Source organism: Arvicola amphibius, chromosome 2 (assembly GCF_903992535.2).
Source record: "Arvicola amphibius chromosome 2, mArvAmp1.2, whole genome shotgun sequence".
In the NCBI taxonomy this organism is placed as follows: domain Eukaryota; kingdom Metazoa; phylum Chordata; class Mammalia; order Rodentia; family Cricetidae; genus Arvicola; species Arvicola amphibius.
In genome coordinates, this window is record NC_052048.2 from 86,696,774 (window position 1) to 86,718,357 (window position 21,584).

Sequence of the window (21,584 nt, forward strand, 5' to 3'; positions counted from 1 at the left end):
CGCAACAAACACCTGAAAAAATTACCAAGGGAAGGAAAAAAAGTAAAAGGCCAGGTGACAGTTTCTGCACCGGATCACTAAAAACGTCTCGGGTGCTACTCCAGCAGAGACCCTCTCCAGCTCGCTGAGGAACGGAAGGTTCATATCTCAGCAAAGTGTCCGGATCCTGCAAAAATCAACTGTCCTAAAAAAGAAAAACAAAACAAACATTCCGTAAGTCCTAACCGGGTCACTCTGTCTCTCCTTTCTTGGAGATCTCTGCATCCCTAAAGCTGTCCATTTGGTCCCACCCCCTAAAGTCAGTACTGCAGATGGATAGACAGACAGATAATATTCAAGGCATTACAATTGCAAGCAAATGTGTGTAGGGGGGATAAGTTAATGCTGAATAACCTAACATTATAAATACCTCAAAATTGGGATTAATCTGTCATGAATCATTTCAAGTTGAGTTAAATAACAGTTCAATTCACCCAAACTGCAAACAGGGTTAGCTGGAAATCAACAGCAAAGAAAGAATTAAATGGTAAAGCTATTAAATGGCAACTAATAGAGGGTTAGAGCTCAGTCCAAAGAGTCAGCTGACAAAACAAAGTAAGGAAGTCCAAAACCAGTGGTATTAAATTTGATGAATTTACCTAATACTTTGCTAGGATTTGTATCCAGCCGAAGAATTGCCATCGCCAGAGGAATAGTCAGCGTTATGAAATACTTAGAATCCTGAAGCAGGGGAAACTCTGGTAGTATTAAATAGATTCTCATCGCTTCGACATCCGGGGGTGAACTTGACAACTGGGGGATGAGGCAACTTTCAAAGCTGTTTAGTATCTGTAAGAAAGAAAAAAGAAGTATGAGAAATGTAAACGTATCTGAGACTTAAATAACTGGCCTCCAAATTCCTAAGTCATCTGATGAACTCACAAGTCTTGCTTACTCAGTGGACACTGGGCAAAGAGTAGGTGCCAGGCTCGGGTTCAGACTCCCGGCTTCCCACCCAGAGATCCGGTACTTTAGAGAGGTAAGCAAATAATAGCCCAGCACCAAAGACTAACATGTACACAAGATTAAGGCTTACGAGACTCTGCCGTTTCAGCTTGCTGTCCCTTTTACCATCAGAGCTGAACTCGTGTGTAGCCAGTGTTTTATAAGCGTGAATGACACACCTGTTCCAGAATCATGGCGTGCTGAGAGTGCATTAGCTTCTCAAATAAAACCCGAGTGGAGTTCAGGTCAATCCCGGGGATTTGGGGGCTGGTCTTAAAATGCTCATCAATTCTAAACAAAAAAACCAAAAAGCCATATGTAATAAAAGAAAATAAACAGCAAACAAACACTGATTTAAAAAAAACTGCAAATAGTTAATTAATTAGCTTATCCATTCTCAGCAGGTTTAAACTTGATCCAGTAGACAAAATACTACAGAACACTAATTTGGGAGAAAAAAAAAAAAACAGCAGAATGAGCCTAACAGCACTTTTACTTGCCCCAGTTTGGTTTGCATTCCCCCAAGAAGTGAGGAAGGACTCGCTACCCCCAGTCCTCGCTCAAATCCTACTGTCAGCTGATTACTACCAAAGAAAAGGGGCTTTTCATTAATAGTGTGGTCCCTGGTAGCTCAACCCAATCATGCTCCAGGGATGCCCCCATCTCCGTGTGTATATGAGCAGCACGAATTGGATGAGTGAGTGGGTGGGGACAGAGGTAGATCTGGAAGGAGTTGGGGAGATGCGGGGGTTAATATGACCAAAATACATTGTACACTTGTATAAAATTTTCAAAGAATTAATTTAAATGTATTAAAGAAAATTTTGACTAATCAAGCTTTGAGAGACTGGGGAAATCACACAGAGTACTGAAGTCTAACTGCTATACTTAAAATATTTTTTGATTGTGTATGTTAATTATACATGGTACTCTTTTACAAGGGACATTTTCATATAAGCATATGCTGTGCACTGAAATGCCCACTCCATCCACCTCCCTCTGCCCGCCCCCTAACCACTCTTGCTAGTCCCCTTCAATGCTATAATTTGCATTTTGACTCTGCTTAATGAAATGTGTAAAAGGGAAGTAGAAGGCCTACAGAATCACTGGGAGATGCAAAGCACTCAGAAGGTGAGCCATAGTGTAAGGAAGGGGGGCGGGTCACTGGATTGGTACCCTTTAATACCGGATCTTCACCCTCTCCTCCCTGGCAACCAACATAAGGTGAGTAGCTTCTACCTGGCATCTCCTACCATGATGGACTTCTTCACCACTGGTCCAGAAGAAATGTGGCAACCTGACCACTGGTGAAAATGCTGAAAACACACCCAGGTAGGCACACATGTCCTTTTCAGTTATGGCAAGAGTTTGTTACAGTAACAGACACCTAATTGGCATATTCGTCTTAACAGATCATTATCTGGCCAGTGGCTGAAAAACACTATGAAATGATAGGGATTGAATTCGCCAAAGCTCCTAACCCTTAGCAAGACCACTCTGCAACATGAGGTTTCTGAGGGGCATCTTCAGAAGACATAAGGCTAAAAGAGACATCTTATTTGCTGCCTCTGGTTTTAGTCAGAGCTGAGCCTAAATCCAAGGAGCCCCTGAATGGAGCCTCCCTAAAACATCTTCATTTCTCATTCCTGGTAGAAATGAAAATTACCTTAGCAAACAACAGGAATAACTTAGGAATGACTTAGAGAATTCTGATTTTAAGAACAAATCATAAACACACGTGGGGAGCAGCACTTTAGGATAGCCTGCAGTTCTGGCTTCGGGTCACATCAGATCTCCTGAGGGACACTTGCTCTCTGCAGATCGGGCAGTGGGGGTGAGTAAACACAGCCACCCTGGGGTCCTCTAATTCATCATTACTGGACATTTCGATTGTATGCAAATGCCAGCTTTCCCCCTTCAACTAAAACCAAATACTATTCGGAAGAAGGGTTTCCCAGCCTTTGGTAAGTATTTACATGACACATGGGTTTGTGAGCTTCTATCTAGGTCACTTACTTTTTTTCCAGAAAACTTCCATTCCAACAAGCCGCCGAAGACAGTATCTGAACGACGCCGCTATGTAAGACAGAAAAGGGGAGAGGTGTCTTTAAGAATTACACGTCAGTACTTATAAAAGCATCAGCAGCAAGCCAGTCATCTGACTAGCCAGGCCCTTAGGCCACAAGGGCAGCTTCACTCCTCCAGCAGGTGCACACCCGATTTAGAGAACAGTGTTTCACCTGCATTTCGACAAGAACAAGCGTCCCACGGGTTATAGATTTCTTCTAAAAGTGTCAAAACCTATAATAGAAAAGTTGCTTCCAACAAAAAGCTTGGACATTCTCTTACCACCGTTTCTAAAACAACAAGAACAACAACAAAAGAAAACAAAGAGTGAGCTGTTATTTCCCAAGTACACTAGTTAATAAATGCCAGGCCATGTCTTCCTAGTCTATTGGCCATCCGAGAAAGACGAGTACAGACTTACTCCTTGTGCCTAAATTCCGCAGAACCTGTAGCAGTGCCTGCTTTCTGAGGACCCAGGACTGCCACGGAGATGCGGCAGAACAGTACATGACTAGGAGGGAACTACGAGGGTTTAAGTAGGAGCAGTCCCCACAGACTCAGTGTAGGGCTGCCTGGCCACAATTAGGAGGTGTGGCCTTGTTGGCAGAAGTGTGTCACTGTGGGGGTAAACTTTGAGGTCTTATATGCTCAGACTATACCTAGTGTGGGACACAGACTCCTTCTACTGCCTTTGCATCAAGATATAGAACTCTCGGCTCCTTCCCCAGCACTATGGGTGCCTGCATGCCACCATGTCCTGCCATGAAGATATGGAGTAAACTCTGAAAATGAAAGTCACCCAATTAAATGTTTTCTTTTATTTATAAGAGTTGCCATCCATGGTCATGGTGTCTTTTTATAGCAAAAACAAAAGAAAGCAACAACAACAAAAATCAGAGACCATAGTAATGTCTATTGGCTATAGCCTCTGGATGAGGTAAACTCTTTAGAGGTGATCCCTCTAGCTTCATTTTATAAGGAAACAGAAGTACTGGTAAAGCCTGTTTATGGCTGTCCACCACTCAGCAGCCTGACCTCTTGTCCTTCCTTCCTACTCCTCACTACCCACTACTCTCTGCCCCTGAGCAATGCTGACCACAAGAGACGCCAGCTGTTGCAGGGCGGGCCTAGGCATTTGCTTCAGCCGTCTAGATCATAAAGCAAGACCCACCATGCATCTCTCAGGGCAGCCGGCTTTCCTATAGATTGATATATTTGTTCTCATGCATGAGACTACAGGACAAACAGGGAAACACTGCTCCAAGTCAACAAAAATCTATAACAAAATGTACAGAAAACTATTTTCATTTAAAAACTAACACTCAACAAAAGCCTCACATTTTTAATGTGCCTTTCCGCCAGATACCTTTTGAATTATCTTTTCAACTAATTGCATTAAATGACCAAACTGTAGTTACTGAAATTAGTTAAAAATAAAAGGCTGTTAAGATTAAAGATTCTTAGCAGGTGGTGGCACACGCCTTTAATCCCAGCACTCTGGAGGCAGAGGCAGGTGGATCTCTGTGAGTTTGAGGTCAGCCTGGTCTACAGAGTGAGTTCCAGGACAGCCAGGGTTAGAAGTTTCAAAATTCCTTGGCATAACAGTGTGAAGAAAACCCTTTCCATAGGCAACAAAATACAGAGAGCCCTTAGCAAAGAGACCAACCCAGGTCTTCGTCCATGGGGTTTCAAAGATCTGGCAATGAGTAAATCAAGCTGAGAAGTGAGAATTGGTGTGCAAATCACTGTGTTAATGGGGATTGCTAATGAGATGAGGCCCTGAATAAATTTACAAGAATGATTCCATAAATGTAAAACTCCACTTATATTCACAACCTCTGTAGGTGCAGAGAAGAATATCAGCCACGAAGCTAGAAAATTCCAGTGAGCTTTGGAAGAAGCAAAATGAAAGCAGACAGCAGTTACATACTTGATCGTATTTGCGTTGTTGTGTTCTGAGAGTTTCTGTCTCCAAAGTGCTATGGTTTCGTCATTTATCAAGTTGGTATAATGTGCTTGGTTCACAGTCCTGAAGTCAACAGCAGGAGAAGAATTCTGGAGAAATAACAAGAGAAAAGAGAAACGATAGACACGGATCTCTTCTCGTCTCCTTCCCCAATGGTCTCCACATTGTACTTCATGAACTGAAGGCACTCTGGCTCTCCCTTGGAGCAGACACATGTGCCCACTACTGCATCCAGGAGGATCTGCCCTAGGCCAATGCTCCACTCTATTTATACTTGGTGACAGGTAGCCATGGTCCAAAACCATCACTCCCTTGCTTCACCTTCAGGGTACCACACCAGACTGTGTATGTGAGACCTTCTTTGCAAGTGACCAAAACCCAACATTTCCCTCCATCAAGCCCTGTCTCCTTCACCCTCGAGGAGGTGTTCTTTAGGGAGTCCATTTCAACTCAATGACCACTTTTCTAGGTCTCCTTTCCTTTGCTCTGAGTCACCAGACCACAGAGGTACTGGTTACTTGCTGTAATTGTTCACTCCGCTCCAATAAAATATAGCATAAAATGTTTAAGCCAGACATGACGGTACATGCCTGTAATCCCAGCTCTTGGGAGGTGAGGAGAGGGAGGAGAATCAATAGTTCAAGACCATCTCCAGCTACATAGTGAGTTCTCAAGGCCAACCTGGGCTACCTAAAACTCTGCTTAAATAAGTTTTCCTTTAAAAAAAAAGCAGAATTTATTTATAGTCTACAGTGTAAGTAATTCTGAAAATTTAGTGTCACATGATTTTTTACTGCTTGTGTGTGCAGTGCATGCCCTTTGTGTTTTCACATGTGCGGGTATATGTACAAGGTGCGCACACATATTCAAGTACAACCATGTGTTCACCAGAGGTTGACCTGGTCACCCTTCCTTGATTGTTCTCCACCTGGAAACAAGGTCTCTCAAGTAAACCTAGAGCTCACCACTTGGCTAGTCTAGCTAGCCTGCTTGCTCCAGGGAGCCTCGGTCTCCACCTCCCAATGATGGGATTAATGCCACACCCACCTGGCTTTTACAAGGGTTCTGGGGATCTGAACTCTTGTCCGCACACTTGCAGGGCAAGCATTTTCACTACTGAGCCATCTCCTCAGCCCCAGTGACTCTTAATTTCTGGCTTCAAGTATATACCTACAAACTTATGAAAGAAAGTATCAAAAAGGATGTTAATAATAGCTTTGAAAATCCCAAACTCTGTCCACACTGTACATCCTTTCTTTAGTGAAACGTATTTTTAAATTTATTTTTTGTATGCATGCGTGTTTTGTCAGCATGTATATATGTACACCACTTGCATGTCCACTGCCCATAGGGACCAGAAGAAAGCACTGGATCCCCTGGAACTGGAGTTGCAAGGTTATCAGTTACCATGTGGGTGCTGGGAACTGAACCTGGGTCCTCTGGAAAAGCAGCCATATGGTTCTTAACCACTGAACCATCTCTCCAACTCCAACCCCAATGTTTTTTTTAAATTACAATGATGAATTGATTTGTGTGTATGTGCATGAGTGTGTGCGTGTGTGCAATGGTTCATGTGTGAGTGTGAGAGGACAACTCACAGGAGTCGTTTCTTTCCATCTACCATGTTGGTACCAGGGACAGAACTCGTACTGAGAACTTAGTAGTCACACCCTTACTCTCTGAGCTGGCTCACCAACCCATGTAGTGGCATTTTAAAGAAATATTGAAAGTACTTTCATTTGCTAAACCTGCTTGTTTTCTCCCACACTTATTTATAATCCAGAACTACAAAAAGTTGACAGTGTTTTCTGCCTTCTAAAGGAAGGAAAAGGAATATCTAAGCAGTCAAAGCCATTAATTCATAGAATAAGCAGTTTTCTCCTTTGCTCTTGCATGTAAAATAGAGCTTTCAAATGAAACTTGCTAGTTGTACTACACAGTTGTGAGTTGGCATTATACAGAGAAAGGAAAGCCCTGCAACCCTCATCAGATCATCTGGTTCTTGATAACTGTTCTATAAAGAAGGACTACAGACATATACCAAAAAAACAAACATAATACTGAAACCTCAAAGAAACTCTTAAATCAGCATGCACAACTTGAACACACACCCAGCTGCCTTTGCCCCATCCTGGTGTAAATCACTATTACCACTAGACTTGAACAGCTTTCCAAAAAGGGACAAATGCACCCCAACAGTAACACAAACTTACAGAAAACATGTAGACTTTAAACTGTCTTTCTCATTCTTCATTATATATTCAATAACCCAGACACAAGAAAAGCATAATTTCCCCGCCATCCTCCATGGCTATGGGAAGCAAACATGAAAACTGCACTTTGAGTCACCTGGGGGACGCTGGAAGTGGACCTGCTGTGGGTCTAACTCAATGTGTGGCCTGGAGCACACATTGGCACTGGTCCGGAATGTGTGTCCGTCACTGGGATTTTCAAGGTTCCCTTGAGAGTCCAAAGCCCAGCGACATTTGAGAAGCACTGACCTAGTACAGTGTTTTTCTTGCTTGTACATAACCAGCAAGTATCGAAGCCTGGGAGTACAGTTGAGTGCTTCAGAACTTGCCAAGAACTTGCCAGCACGTACTGAGCTTTGGCATCCCCCAAGTGGTCCTAATGGATAACCAAAGCTGGAACCAGCATATCACTATTCAATTTCTCTCACACACACACGGGAGGGGGGCAAATATTACAGATAACAGGCTTGAAGTAAACACACTAAGGATTCCAACCACATTCCCTCTTCAGCCCTACCCTGACAACAAGCAAAAGAAAACATGAGGCTATAATTTATACCCAGAACCCCTGACTAATACAGCAAAGGAATATGTGAGCATAGGTGGAACATTCAAAACCTGAAAGCTTCAAACTCCAAAAGTGACATGACCCAGGAATGGAAAACTCCACAGCAAGAAGCCTTGTTCATGCACACTGTGATTTAAAATGTCTTGTGACAAACCCCCATGGTGGGTTTGAGCTGTGCTGTGCTGTTTCATGGTTCTGCAAACAATGATGTAAGATGTGGGACAACATGCCTTGAGTGTGTTTGAGTTCCAGTGAGTGTCATGTTCATGTACATAATGAGGGAAGATGTCATATGGCGTTCCCTGCCATGGTGCACTGGAGTTGTAGTGAGTTTCTTGTGTAGTGGGTTGCATCTCCAAGATACTTTATGCATATGCAAATTATTTTGAAATCCAAAAGAACCTGAAACATTATTTTTCTGGCTGACACTTCACACACTAAAGTAGTGAAAAGGTAGGTAATCATTACATTTTCAGTCTCTGTATCTAAACTAGTGTGTATGTTACATATATATATATATATATATATAATATGTAAGTATGTATGGCTTTGTACTTGAAAAGACAGGCGTGCCACAGCTACATCCTGAGACAAAGGGCAGTAGTGAGCTGCACGGGAGTCTGGCTACCTTTCTAAAGTGGGCAGGAGGAAGATTCCACTGAGAACCTGAGACTGTAAAAAGGGGACACCTCTTACCAGTTGAAACTTTAACTTCCTAGCTAAGTAACGCTATCATATAACTTACTTCCTTTTATCAGTGGGTTGTTTTCTGACCGAACACTACTACTACATTAAAAGTTCAGCTACATAGGACATATTGTATATTTATTAAAGGAAGGAAACTTAAGATTTATGTTTAAGTCCCAGAAAAAAAAAATAAGAATTAGTTTCTTACATAAATGAATTCCTATTAAGACAATTACTTGAAAACAGAAAAGTTTCTGAACAGGCCCTGTGTTTTTGTCATTTTTTTTAAACAGGCATAACCTCAACTTCCTCTAAGATTTCTCTGTGAAGTTATAAAGCGGAACCCAAAATAGGTCCAAGGCAGCAAATCTACATCACCCCAAAGATGGCTAAAATACACGGCTTTCTGCAGACTCCTGACCCAAAACACAGCTTAGCAACTGCAGCGTCCAGCCTGGCCACGACCTTTCATATAAAATCACGGAATAGTACTCAGGAGACGGGACTTAAACATGGCAGGGTCAGAGCGATGGAGAAAGGGCCTCTGCTTTCTTCCTGACCAAGTCTCCTGCTTTTCTAATGACTACCTTGAGCTTGACCCCCTACAGGGCTTGTTAAATAGAAGTAGGAGTGTGAGAAAGAAAGAAAAAGGAAGAAAACCACAACTCAGCAGTGTTTTCAGTTGACTGCCCTTGGCCATGAAGAGAGGAATGAGTTAGACAAATGCCATAGATTCTCCTACCTATACCAGACCTTGAACTCTGAGAGGCAAAATGTGCTGTCTCCTCTCCCTTTCCCCTTTCTTTTCTTTCTTTTCCTTTGAGACAGCATCTCTTGTAGCTCAGGCTAGCCCAAACGGGCCACGTAGGCAAGGATAGCCTTGAACTGCTGTCTCTACCAGATGAGTACTAGGGTCACAGGCGTGCACTGCCATGGCCACTGTTCTTTGTGGCTTAATTGATAGTGTGATGAAGGAGCAAGAGATGGGAAATCTTGGTGTGGTATCAAGTGCTGGTGATAATAATAAAGATCTGAACTTTTTTGTATCTCTCTTATATATTTATTATGTACTCTGTCACAGCAAACAACGAAACCCACTAAGTTATCAAACATCTATAATTCATTTGGTCCCTAAGAGTCAAGAAACAGAAAAATTATAACACAAATGCTCTAAGCCTCCTTAAATTTCTTTTAGAACAAATATGGATATAAGCAATTAATTCTCCACTATAAATTAGAACTGTACAAAGTTAAGAACATGATAACTGAGCAATCTGAAGGAGCTACGTGGAGATAAGGCCAAGGCTTAGTCTGTTTCCTTTAGAAAAATAAAATCAGTAGAAACAAAGAGCTGCAAAGCGTTTGTGCAACTATTAAAACAAACATGGACTACCATCATTCTACTTTAAATGTGATAACCAAAAGAAAACTTTACCTCATATGTGGAGCAAAGTACAAATGTCTGGTCCCCTCCAGAGAAGATCTGCTTAACGATACGGTACTTAAAGCGATCTGCCAAAAAAAAAAAAAAAAAATTCAATTTGTTTTTCAGTGGTTGCTCTCTTCCATTCTCTTCGGATACTCCAAGGTATGCTTCATAAGGGCTTCTTATCTGTTTTAACTGTGTGCAGAGAAGAGGCCTTCTCTCCTAGCTCACTGCCCAGGACTGTTTCTAGCTCAGTTAAAAATAAATATACGAAAGAGTGTGCATACCCTCCCCACCAGCCTCCCTCGCAGCCGGCTCACCCTGACCTTGTTTCTATTTCTCATGCTAATTCCATCATGCCACTGGCCTGGATTCTAAAATGGGCACTACTATAAACGGCAACATATGCACAGCAATCATACATCTGCATGTGGTCCTCTCTATCCCCTCAGGATGATGCTAGCAATGCAAAGACCTCTTTCTCCAGTCCCACGTAGATACCAAATCACAGAGGACACTCTTAAGACCACCTAATTGCTTTTTTCATTTACTTGAAATGCAGCTACATTTCTTCCCCTAACCAACTATATACACCCCTTCCCCTCTCCCTTTTGAAATTATCATCTGTTTTTGTTAGTTATAGGCATAAACACAGACACCTAAATAAATACAAACCTTCGCCTTCCCCTGTGGTCTCATATCATCACCAGGGCCATAAGTCCATAGCATATGGCGTAAAATTTTGAAATTTTCTAATTTCTACCATAACTTGTCAAACACACAGGCAGAAATTTACAACCACTTAAGTCAAGCCAGATTACGGTATCAAATTAAGCTTGAGTTTCTTGATTCGATTATTATTGTCTGGGAGGAGGAAAGGGTTGAGCCAAGGATAATTACGTAGCTCAGGCTTGCCTAGGGGTTTGTGATCCTGAACGTCTCTGTACAACAGCAGGGCATTAGCAGACCCAGGAGTACACTTGCTAAGCACATGTATTCCAAGAACGAGGACGACACCCAGGAAAGATATTCACAAATGACAAAGCAGACACCGAGCTATGGTTTTGCGCTGGAGATTATTGCACACAGTCCTGTCTATTTTATATTTTAAGCTCTCACACATATCTGTCCCATAAGTATTTCCTGACAGGTCTGCAGCAGCTCTGTGCTGTATGCTAGGTTTACAAAGATTATTTATGCCCAAGCCTTCAGTTTCTTAGCATCCAGGAAGGAGGAGGATGAACTTGGGGGTCACTGGACCCTTCAACTGTTCCTCTTCCCAATGTGGCCATTTTTATGCTGTTTGCTGTTTTTCACAAAAACAAATACAGTAAGGAAACTGATAACTATTATTTTTAAATCCATATCGAGCCCTAAATCTATTAGTTTAAAATTTTAAATTAAATTTGATTATTAAATCATATTTCTATTTAATAACTTGGCAGTGCAGTGTCTAGTTCTGGATATATTGTTTCAGGATAAAGTAGACGGTCAGTATGAATAGTTTGCCAGCCCAATCTCCTCAAGAGAATCTTCAGAAAGAAGTCTCATGCCATTGTCATCGGACACCAGAATCAGAGCACAAGCACCCACAGGCTTCTGAGTGAGGCAGATCTGGGTTCAAATCCTGCCTCTAGAATTTTTTTTTGTCCTTGAAGGTTCAGCCCTTCGCTTCTGACAAGGGGTGACAGCCAATAGTCTTGTGATTGCTATTTAGTGCTTAACATGGTAATGGAATTTGTTAAACAATCAATTAAGACTTTAAGATTAATCTGCACCATTAACAAAAATAAGATATACACCCGGAAGCCCCATGGTTGTTCAGAGCTTCATGCAGAGCAAGTGCTCAAATGATTCGATAATAAATATCCAAACACACATGAAAACCATCTCTTGCTTATCCCTTTCAAAATAGTTCAAGTAAATAACAAGTACATATTAAAATAATATTTATGACTACTTAAAAATATAATTAACTGCAATGAATATCACTCTTACCAGCTCTAGCCGAAAGCTGACCACTGTGGGCAGCCCAATACCCCTTCACTGGAGAGGGGCACTTGACATTACATGTGTGTCCAGTCCCTAGCTGACCTCTCGCTCCACAGCCAAAAGCATAGATGAGTCCAGAAGAAGGCACAAAGGCTAGGGTGTGCTGTCTGCAGGAAAAGAATTAACTCATTAGCGTACTTTCTACTGATAAGGATGTACACGCAATCTAATTTTTTAGTTTTCACATAAGATCACAGCAATTCCTACTGATTCATGGGGAGTCTCTCCATGTTCTTTTGTTTTAACAACAGACTTTTAACCTCTGATACTTAATCAGGCATGGCTAACCTACAGCTAAGACCCTGGACAGCTATGTAACTAGTCCAATACTAAAGCATAAACTTGCTTATGACATTATGAGAAGCTTTGTACAATTTGATTTTATGGTTCTCTTTGGGGTGTGTGTGTGTGTGTTTGTGTGTGTGTGTTACACTTGCTAGTGTGTGAGTCTGTGCATGTGTATGAAGGTGGGTAGGCCAGCAATAATTTTCTCCTTATTTTTAAAGACAGTCTCTCATTGAACCTCCTTTTAAGAGTCTCTTGGTGAACTAGGCTGGCTTGCCAGTGAGCTTAGGGAATATGCCTGTCTCAGCCTCTCACAGCACTGGGGTTACAGATGCACACTGCAAATCTGGCCTTTTAATGTACTTGGTAAGGATCCAATTGTGTATGTTGGTAATGGCAGGGCAGACGTGTAACGGACAGTAGATGACAACACTGAGGACTGTGGCAGGAGTCACAAACGTGCCTGCTGCTCTTGGTGAGGAAGGCGACATGCAGAAAGAGATGAACAACCTGCCGCGTCCCCCTGTAGGGTGGAAGAGAAGCAGAGCGCTTATAGCAAGGAACTGTCGCATTCCTTCTGCGCAGTCTGCTCCTCACCCTCCATTCCATGAGGCCCTGTGCCCTCCCCGGTCTTCTTACCTAAAACCCTTCCTTACCATGCCTAGTACAGCCTGACTTTCCCTACACAGGTGATCACGCAGTTGAGATTTCCTTAAACAAAGCTGTGAACTGTGGCACACACGCCAATAATCCCTCCACTTGGGAGGTGAGTGCAGGAGGAAGCCTCCGTTCCATACTGACGAGATTGGGAGTTTGAGGCCAGCACAGGGTACACAAACCAGAACTATCTTATAAAAGGAAGGGAGGGAGGGAGGGAGGGAGGAAGGGAGGGAGGGAGGGAGGGAGGGAGGGAGGGAGGGAGGGGAGGAAGAGTACAAACGAAAAAAAATTTCTTAACAGGACAGAGGTTCCGTGAGCCCACAGGCTTTCCCACCACCAGGCCCTCTTGCGAGTCTCAGGGGCGCTCACCTGCCACAAGCAATCTGAGTTACTTCACTGCCCATCAACTCCAGCACTCTTCGTGGGTTAACTTCATCGTTCATGGAGTCATGTCCAAGCTGTCCACAGGAACCAGCCCCGAAGGTAAACACGCCGCCACTCTAACAAAGAACAAGGGTCAGCACTGAGGGCTGTCCTCTTAAACCTGCACGTAAGCTCTATCCTACCGGATGGCATAGGGCACTGCACTCACCTGATCCTAGGCCACCAGCATTTCTTCAGAACATTTATGAAGTGGAACAAGAATAAAGGAACGTAAGCCCTCAGCCGTAGGGAACAAAACCCACACTGCTTAAAGGACTGGGAGCCGTTTGGGGACTTTAAAGATGATTTAATGTGCAGGGCTGGAGAGCTTGCTCAGCCGTTTAGGGACAGCACTTGCCGTTGTTTCAGAGGACCTGCGTGTGTTCTGTTCCCAGCACTTATGGCCCGAACCTCTCACCCAGAGGTAACTCTAGTTCCAGGTGATCCAACAGCCTGTTCCGGACTTCACAAGCACTAGGCACGTACACGACACACATACACGAGCAAAAGACTCGTGCAAAATCATTTCTTAAGTGCAGTAACGTGTTAGGAGGCAAACAGGTTTAAAGCTAACACAGGGGAGATGAGAGGATTCTCCAGGTTCACTCACATTAAAGAAACTGAGTTTCCATAAACTCTGTAATAAATACTTTAAATGTGTGCTTGAATAAATGCTAAGTATAATAAATACATGACAGCAAGTCCTCAATATGAAAAGACATTTTCAAGCTAGGTGTGGTGGCTCACACCTAGTGCTTAGGAGGTGAAGACTGGAAGTTCGGGAGTTTAAAACCATACTAACACATGCTGTATGACAGGATAAACGGCAGCCTGATACATGAGACCTTATCTCAAAACTGCACACACACACAAAAAAGAAAGAAAGAAAGGAATGGAAGGAAGAATTTTCATTCTTTCTAACACGTAAAATGTTCTTTTAGAAGCAACAGACACCACCTAATAATTTAAAAATAGCAACTAAATATTTTTTAAATATTAAAATGCATTATTTAAAAATAACAAAGGATGGGTGCTGTTTTGAATATATATATATATATATACATATATATACATACCATACTTTTAAGTTATTTATATTGAGCTATTTTAAAATGTCACCCAGAGAATCTATGAAGGTATCCAAGAGGAAAGCATTGGCATGTGTTTAAAAAGCAGTCTTCTTTCTGTTCTTTCAAGACAATCAAAACAAAGCAAAAACGAATGGCCAAATCGAGGCACCGCAATCGGCCACCACGGCTGCTGTGCGACACGTGAGTCTGCCCATCTCTCCCTCCTCCACAGCCACGTCCCCCAAGCCCTCACCTTCGTGAGAACTGCTGTGTGCTCCTCTCCACAACTAATATAGACGACTTTCTGTGTTCGTAAAAGCTTCACATGGCACGGAGACTCTCGATCTAAAATAAATTAAGCACGAGCATGTCACTACCGCTGGCCTTTTAAATAAGGGAGATACAACTATAGGCATGAACTTTATATCCCCTCACTTCCTGACTCACACATTCAGCTCTCTGCCTCCAATTCTACTTGAAAAGTCTAGCAAAACTTAAGTTTAATGTATCAAACCCTTACTCATAATTCCCTATACTCTCTGTCTGCTCCAATTCACATCACCTTCCTGTACCCCACGCATATGTATGACCTGTTCCTTCCAGTCTTCCCTTTGTTTCAACTGCACATTCTAGGACAGAGGCAGCATCTTCAAGCACTACAAAAACGTGACCACTGCTTCTCCCTCCAAACAGATCTCTTCCTCCTTGAGGCCCCATAGCTACTCAACCTAAACCACGCCTCTCCTCAAACCCCTTCCTTTCTTCTCTGCCTCACTGAAGAAGAAAGTCAGATTCCTCGCTGTGCCCGTTGGGGTCTTTGGTAGCAGGGCCTCCAGAGCATCCTTGCTCTCTATCTTTGCTGCCCCTGCACTCAACTTCATGGCGGTGCCTGTTCCCTTTGACAGGAATACTCCTCACAATGTCCCACTTCCTACCTGGTCTCCTGTAGAGCTCTGCTCAAATACGGCCTTATCAGAGAGTTCCTCTTGTGATAAACGGGGGGAGGGGGGGGCTTATTCTAAAGTCATGTGACACACTAGACGTTGGCAGGCTTGTTATTAGCATCCACCCCCTAGAATGTGGTCTCTACTAAGCCACAGATGTCCGCTCTTGCTCACTGCTGCTCCCTCTGTACCTAGCACCAGGCCAGCACACAGTCAGTCCACAAGAAGCCTTTGTTAAAGACATGGATATGCCTGTGAACTGAAGACAGCATCCAGAGATGTCACTTACCTTTTTCATCACTGAGCCCAAGCTGCCCTGCGTTGTTCATTCCCCAGCCAAAAACAGCTCCTGACAGAGACAGGGCAAAGCTATGGGCCCCTCCTGCAGCCACCTGAGCCAGTGGGATCCCTTCCAAAGACCTCACCCTCTGTGGGCTGGTTTGAGAGGGGAACTCCTTCCCCAGGCCCAGCTGTCCATGGCTGTTCCTTCCCCAGGTGAAGAACTGGCCATCTGAAATAATGACAGGATAACCGATGTTAGAAACAAAATGATAAGGCTCCTGACACAAAGATCATCTAGCCGTTCCACTAGTCTCTAGCTGCCCCCTGAATACCAAACCCACCAAAGAGAAAATGAAGAGGCACTGCGTGGTTTAAGATTCCCAAAGCCTAAATTTGCATCTGACAACAGAAAAGCAAACTCAAGCCATAGTGCCTTTCAAAGGCTATCAACATTATCTAAAGAAAACACTGAAGGTTTAAGAGAATCCAGGTCTGAGCAGGCTGGTTACCAGGCGTGCGTCTAAGCAAGGTGAACTTAGCTCTGACCACACGGACGGGATCTGCAGCTGTGACCCAGGACTGCTCTGGGATGGAGGCCTTGAGTTGGTCCATGCAGCAGGAAAAGTGCACCCTTGCACCATCCCACATTTCCCTGACTCCTGATTTTACATTTTTCTGGAATCCTGACAGTACAATGGAGCTTGAGAATGGATTGTAGCCTTTTAACATCCAAGTCCACAAATGCTTCTATTGTCTTAAAAACACCCGGGCACCATCTCGGCCCTTGCTTCTCTTTTCCGTAAGAGCAGAAACAGCAATGATGCACAGCACACACCGTCCACATCACCGAGAAAGGATGAGCTGCACAAAAGCGGCTTGACAACTGCCACTGTTCAGTTAAAGCTTGCAAGTTAGATAACACAGGGCTGCAGAAGAGAAGTGGTTTTTAAATTAACATAGCATTAGCATATATGTATATAAATTACCAGCTGCCAGAGCCAAGCAGTGCCAGTTGCCACAGGAAACTTGTAATATGGTCTGCTGGTTCAGCTTCTGTATTAACCTAAAACAGAAAAGGGTTTTCTTATGTGTGCATGCACACAGAAACACAATTACCAGAAGCATTAGCAACTAAACATTTTCATTTAAAAAATAATCATCTTGTGTAAAAGACCTTTACAAAATTAAGCATGTAATCCCATCTAAATAATCATGTAATGTCGCTTGATAAAATTCTATTACAGTTCTCACTATTACTCTTAGGAATTTACAGTTCAAACAAACAAAAATCTCCCACACTTGGACCCATTTCTAAAATCCCACTATGTACCATCCCTACTTTAGAAAGGAATTATTATGGCACACAAAATTTTTAGGATCCCCAAAGTATTTACTATCTTCATAAATGATAATGAGCAGACTGTGGCTGACAGTGCCCAGGAATCTACATTTGGGAAGTACAGATAAGGGGACCAGAAATAAAAGGTCAGCTTCTGCTACATGGTGGGTTCAAGGCTAACCTGGGTTAAATGAGACCCTGTTTCCAAAAAAGAAAATGGGACGGGGGGAGAATTAAGAAACTTCCTGATCATCATCATTTTGAGGTAAATAAGTATGAGAAATATGAGGGACACCCTTTTTAGTCAACACATTTGTCAATTGCTAGGAGCTAGTCCCAGAACAAAGTGAGTTCTGGACCAACTTACATGTTTATAATTCAAGACAGACATTTCTAAAAAGAATTGGTTTGTTTGTTTGTTTGTTTATTTGTTTGTTTGTGGACCATGAGCATTGTTTCTAGGCATATCAACAGCACGAAGGAAATAGCAACAACATGAAGAAAACAGTACAAAATCAAGATCCTTTTGAGTGACGGTCTCACCTGGGCACAGCCACGGAATCCTCAGTAGTCATGAGTCCCAGTTGCCCATCACTTCCTGCACCCCAGGAGAACAGCTGGCCCCGGTCACTAAGAGCCAGACTGTGCGCCTCTCCACATGCCACATGTATGATGTGCTGATCGGCCAATGCTCCAATTTGTTCTGAAAGAGATCAAAACAGAGGAAGAAAATGCACAGACTGGACACAGAAATGTTGCTCCCTTCATTGGCCACCTTCCACTGTGTGACCAACACCCAACCAGAAGGGGATGAGAATTTGTTTCGGTTCACAGTTAAGAGGACCCGGTGCATCAGGGCAAAAGGAGCAAACAGCTGTGTCTCCTCACAGACACCTGGGAAGAGAGCCTGCAATGCTGGCACTTACCCCCTTGTCCCCGAGTCCAGGACCCCAGCCTACAGGATGGTATCACCCACATGTAGGGTCTTCCATCCTCAGTTAATTAAAACTCAGAAACACCCCCAAAACATTCCTAGATGTCAAATCTCCTAGGTGATTTGAAACTCAGGTGTTGACAATGAAGATGAACCACAGTGACCATCATCCAAGGCAATTTTATTTTATAAAGAGAACTGGGAAACATGTAGGTTTACAGAAAAACTTTGGGGACTTTTCAGTAGAAGAGTGGCATTTTCATACCTGTATATAAGATTCTTTGATCACACTTCCTCTCATTATGTGTATTTACCATCTTTCCCCTACCTTATCCCTTCCTATTATCTAAAGTGCTCCTTCAATTTTCAGGTCTTTTTTTTTTTTTAACTGAGATTCCACATGAGAGAAAAAAATTCTACTTGTCTCTCTGAGTTTGGCATATTTACTTAACGTGAGCCTCTCCAGTTTCATTTTCTTCTACATGGCAAATCCATCCTAAATATAGATACAGATGGACCCATTATATATGTATGTATGTATGTGTTTATGTGTATGGACCTATATACATGTATGGGCCCATCATACATATGTATATACATATATATACACATACATACATGCATACACACATGTATGAACCAAAAAAAAAAAGCAATGGTAAAAGTTCTGTAGCATCTGAAATCAAATTATGCTGCTGAAGTATAATTATAGGACCAGTGATACAGAAAAAAGACGTGTATAGCAATGTAGAATAGAAAATCCAGAAATAAACCATACCACTGTCATTTGAGTTTTCAATAAAGGTGCTGAAAACATATAGTGGAGAACAGAGTTTCTTTAACAAGTAGTAGAAGATTGAAACTATATCCCTACCTTAGGGCCTATTTTTTAAAAAAAAGATTTAATCTAGGTGTAGTAGCACACTCCTATAGCCCTAGCCCTTAAGAAGTGGAAGCAGACAAATTAGGAGTTCAAAATCATTTCTGCTGTATAGTGAGTTCAAGAATCAGTCTGGCTACATGTGACCTTGACTCAAAAAATAAATAAAGTTACCAAAAACTGGTTCAAAGACCTTCATGTAAGACCTATAATTGTGATACAAGTACAGGTAAACGTGGGTTGAGAGATACTTTATGATGTGAGCGGGGAAGTGACTTTCTCATTAGGACTGAAGTTGCTGAGGACACAGTAAGAATTGACAGGTAGGACTGTGTCTAAGTACAAGGCTTCTGTGCAACAGAGCGAACCATTACCAGCGAAGGCACACACAGAGAACAAGGGAAATCCGTTACCACGTGTTCATGTGACATAGGATCCATCACCAAAATACATAACAAATTATAAAAATTAAATGCCACAGGGACAAATAATGCAGTTAATAGATGGATGAATGAATAAGTAATGCAGTTAATGGGTGGATGAAGGAATTAACAGTCATTTCTCAAAGCAGTAGTTCAAGTGGCCAATGAGCAAATGAAACAGTTTCATCTTTAGCTTTCAGGAAATGGCAAATCACTTCCACATTGAGACCATTCCAACCTAGTCAGAATGGTTAGCGTCAAGAGAACAATATGCCAGAGAGGCTGGGCAAGGACACTTAGATACTGATGGTGGGAATAAACTTAGTACAGCAATTGAGGAGGAGTCTCCAAAGACTAAAACTAGAACTTCCTTCCACACGATCCAGCTATACCACTTCGGATGTGTATCAGAAAGAGTCAAAGACAGCATGGCAATAGAGGTAACCTGCATGCCTATATTAATCTAAGGACTATTTATAATAGCCAGGTCATGGAACCATTTTGATACCTATCAGCCGATGAACGGCTGTGGAAATGTAGCACACACTCAATACATGCTCACGCTCACACACACACGATGAGGCAAAAAGACTGTCAGAGCCAGGGGATCAGGGACTTTGCTGTAAGATTGTAACTCCTAGTAATATCAGAAGCCACAACTATAAAGTCTAACCAATGTGACTGTCCAAACAGAAACTGAACAATGAAGACACCAACAAACGTGCCAAATCAAACTGAATGGGAAAAAGGCAACTGAGTATAGCTGGGACCAGAGAGGTGGTTTGCCCCAACGAAGAACACAGCACTTGGTTATCTAGTGCCAATGGTCGGCCCTGACAACACAGATACAAGTAACATCTCTTAGACTCAACAGGTTATATTTAGGAAGATGTATGTATATACATACATATATGCATGCATTAACAACTGATTTTAAAAAACAGGCCATGAATTTGAAGAAGAGCAGGCAGGAATATATGGGAGGGTTTAGAGGGAGCAAAGACAATGGAAAAAATGTTGTAATTAAAATATAGTCTCAAGCCGGGCGGTGGTGGCGCACGCCTTTAATCCCAGCACTCGGGAGGCAGAGGCAGGCGGATCTCTGAGTTCGAGGCCAGCCTGGTCTGCAAGAGCTAGTTCCAGGACAGGCTCCAAAACTTCAGGGAAACCCTGTCTCGAAAAAAGCAAAAAAAAAAAATATATATATATATATATATATAGTCTCAAAAATAACATCAAAAAAAGTCTTCCAAATCTCTGGTTGTAGGGGTTTGGGAGGTAGGGGCTGTTTTAAATGGGATTGTTTTCCGAGTTCTGGCTTATTTATTATTTGTGTAGGAATAAAAAGATATTTAATTTTGTATGTTGATTTTTTTTAAAAAAAAAAACTTTTCTTACAATGTTGATAAAAAGAATTTGGTGGAATTATTAGAGTCTTTGGGGTGTACGACCATAATAACACCAGCAAATCTGTGCCGCTTGATTTCTTCTCATCTTCTGCCTTTTGCCGCTTTCTCTTTGTGTCGTTGCTCTGGTTAAGATTTCAAGCATTGTACAGAAGAATGGTGACAGACCCTCGCCTTGTTACTGATTTTGGAAAAAATGCTATTTCCCCATTATGTGGCCTTGTGATTCTTTTATTCCTAGTCCCTTCAGAGCTACTATCATGAAGAGGAGTTGAATGCTCATCAAAGGAGTCTACTCTGTCTACTGAAATGACCATGGAGTGTTCTGCCCTCGACACAGTAATGTACTCCAACGCATGTACTATGTTTACTGTGCTCCTGAATTCAGTGTGCAGGCGTTTTACTGTAGAAGTCTGCATTTATGTTGATCAGGGAAATGGGTCTGTAGTCTCCTGTGTTGCTGTCGTAACCTTATCCAATTTGGACACCAAAATAACATTGGCTTCATGAATAAGTTTTGGAAGTTTTCATTTCCTCTGTATTTTGTGGAATTTTTTAAGGAACAGCTATGCCGATAGTCGGGTAGAAGCCAGCAGTGAATCAAGCTGGACCAGGCTTTGTTGATAGATTTCTTACTAGCTGTTTAGTCTCTTTGCTTGCTACTGTATTTAGGTTTTCTTTTCTTTTTCTATACTCTTAGTTTAATTTGGGAAGGTCCTATCTATCTAGAAACTTCTAGATTTTCTTATTTACTGAATAGAAGTTTTCCCAATGTCCCCTAATGATCCTCTGGGTTTCAGTGGAATCGTAGTCACCATTTTCCTTTCTAACTCTGTTGTGTCTTCATCCATCCCTTGGTCAGTGTGGTGAGGGGTTTGGTCATCGGTTCTCTCCGTTCAAAGGACTCACTGTTGCCCCGACTCTTCATGTCGCTCTC

The 21,584-nt window shown here is 42.4% G+C and overlaps 1 protein-coding gene across 3 annotated transcripts in view; it reads right to left on the reverse strand.

Moving 5' to 3' along the window:
* Herc3 (HECT and RLD domain containing E3 ubiquitin protein ligase 3) overlaps window positions 1–21,584 on the reverse strand; it is a 102,249-nt gene that overhangs the window by 49,727 nt on the left and 30,938 nt on the right. For 2 of the 3 annotated variants that reach the window (XM_038318758.2, XM_038318759.2), the window contains 11 exons: window positions 17,549–17,708; window positions 16,653–16,729; window positions 15,674–15,895; window positions 14,694–14,785; window positions 13,317–13,447; window positions 11,949–12,109; window positions 9,960–10,036; window positions 4,982–5,106; window positions 3,001–3,060; window positions 1,164–1,275; window positions 639–828 (listed from right to left, as the gene is read on the reverse strand). In XM_038318758.2, the coding sequence (XP_038174686.1) occupies window positions 639–828; window positions 1,164–1,275; window positions 3,001–3,060; window positions 4,982–5,106; window positions 9,960–10,036; window positions 11,949–12,109; window positions 13,317–13,447; window positions 14,694–14,785; window positions 15,674–15,895; window positions 16,653–16,729; window positions 17,549–17,708 (1,407 nt within the window). Of the gene's footprint in view, window positions 1–638; window positions 829–1,163; window positions 1,276–3,000; window positions 3,061–4,981; window positions 5,107–6,064; window positions 6,195–9,959; window positions 10,037–11,948; window positions 12,110–13,316; window positions 13,448–14,693; window positions 14,786–15,673; window positions 15,896–16,652; window positions 16,730–17,548; window positions 17,709–21,584 lie in introns of those variants that run through there. The other variant, XR_005284265.1, reaches the window with a different exon arrangement.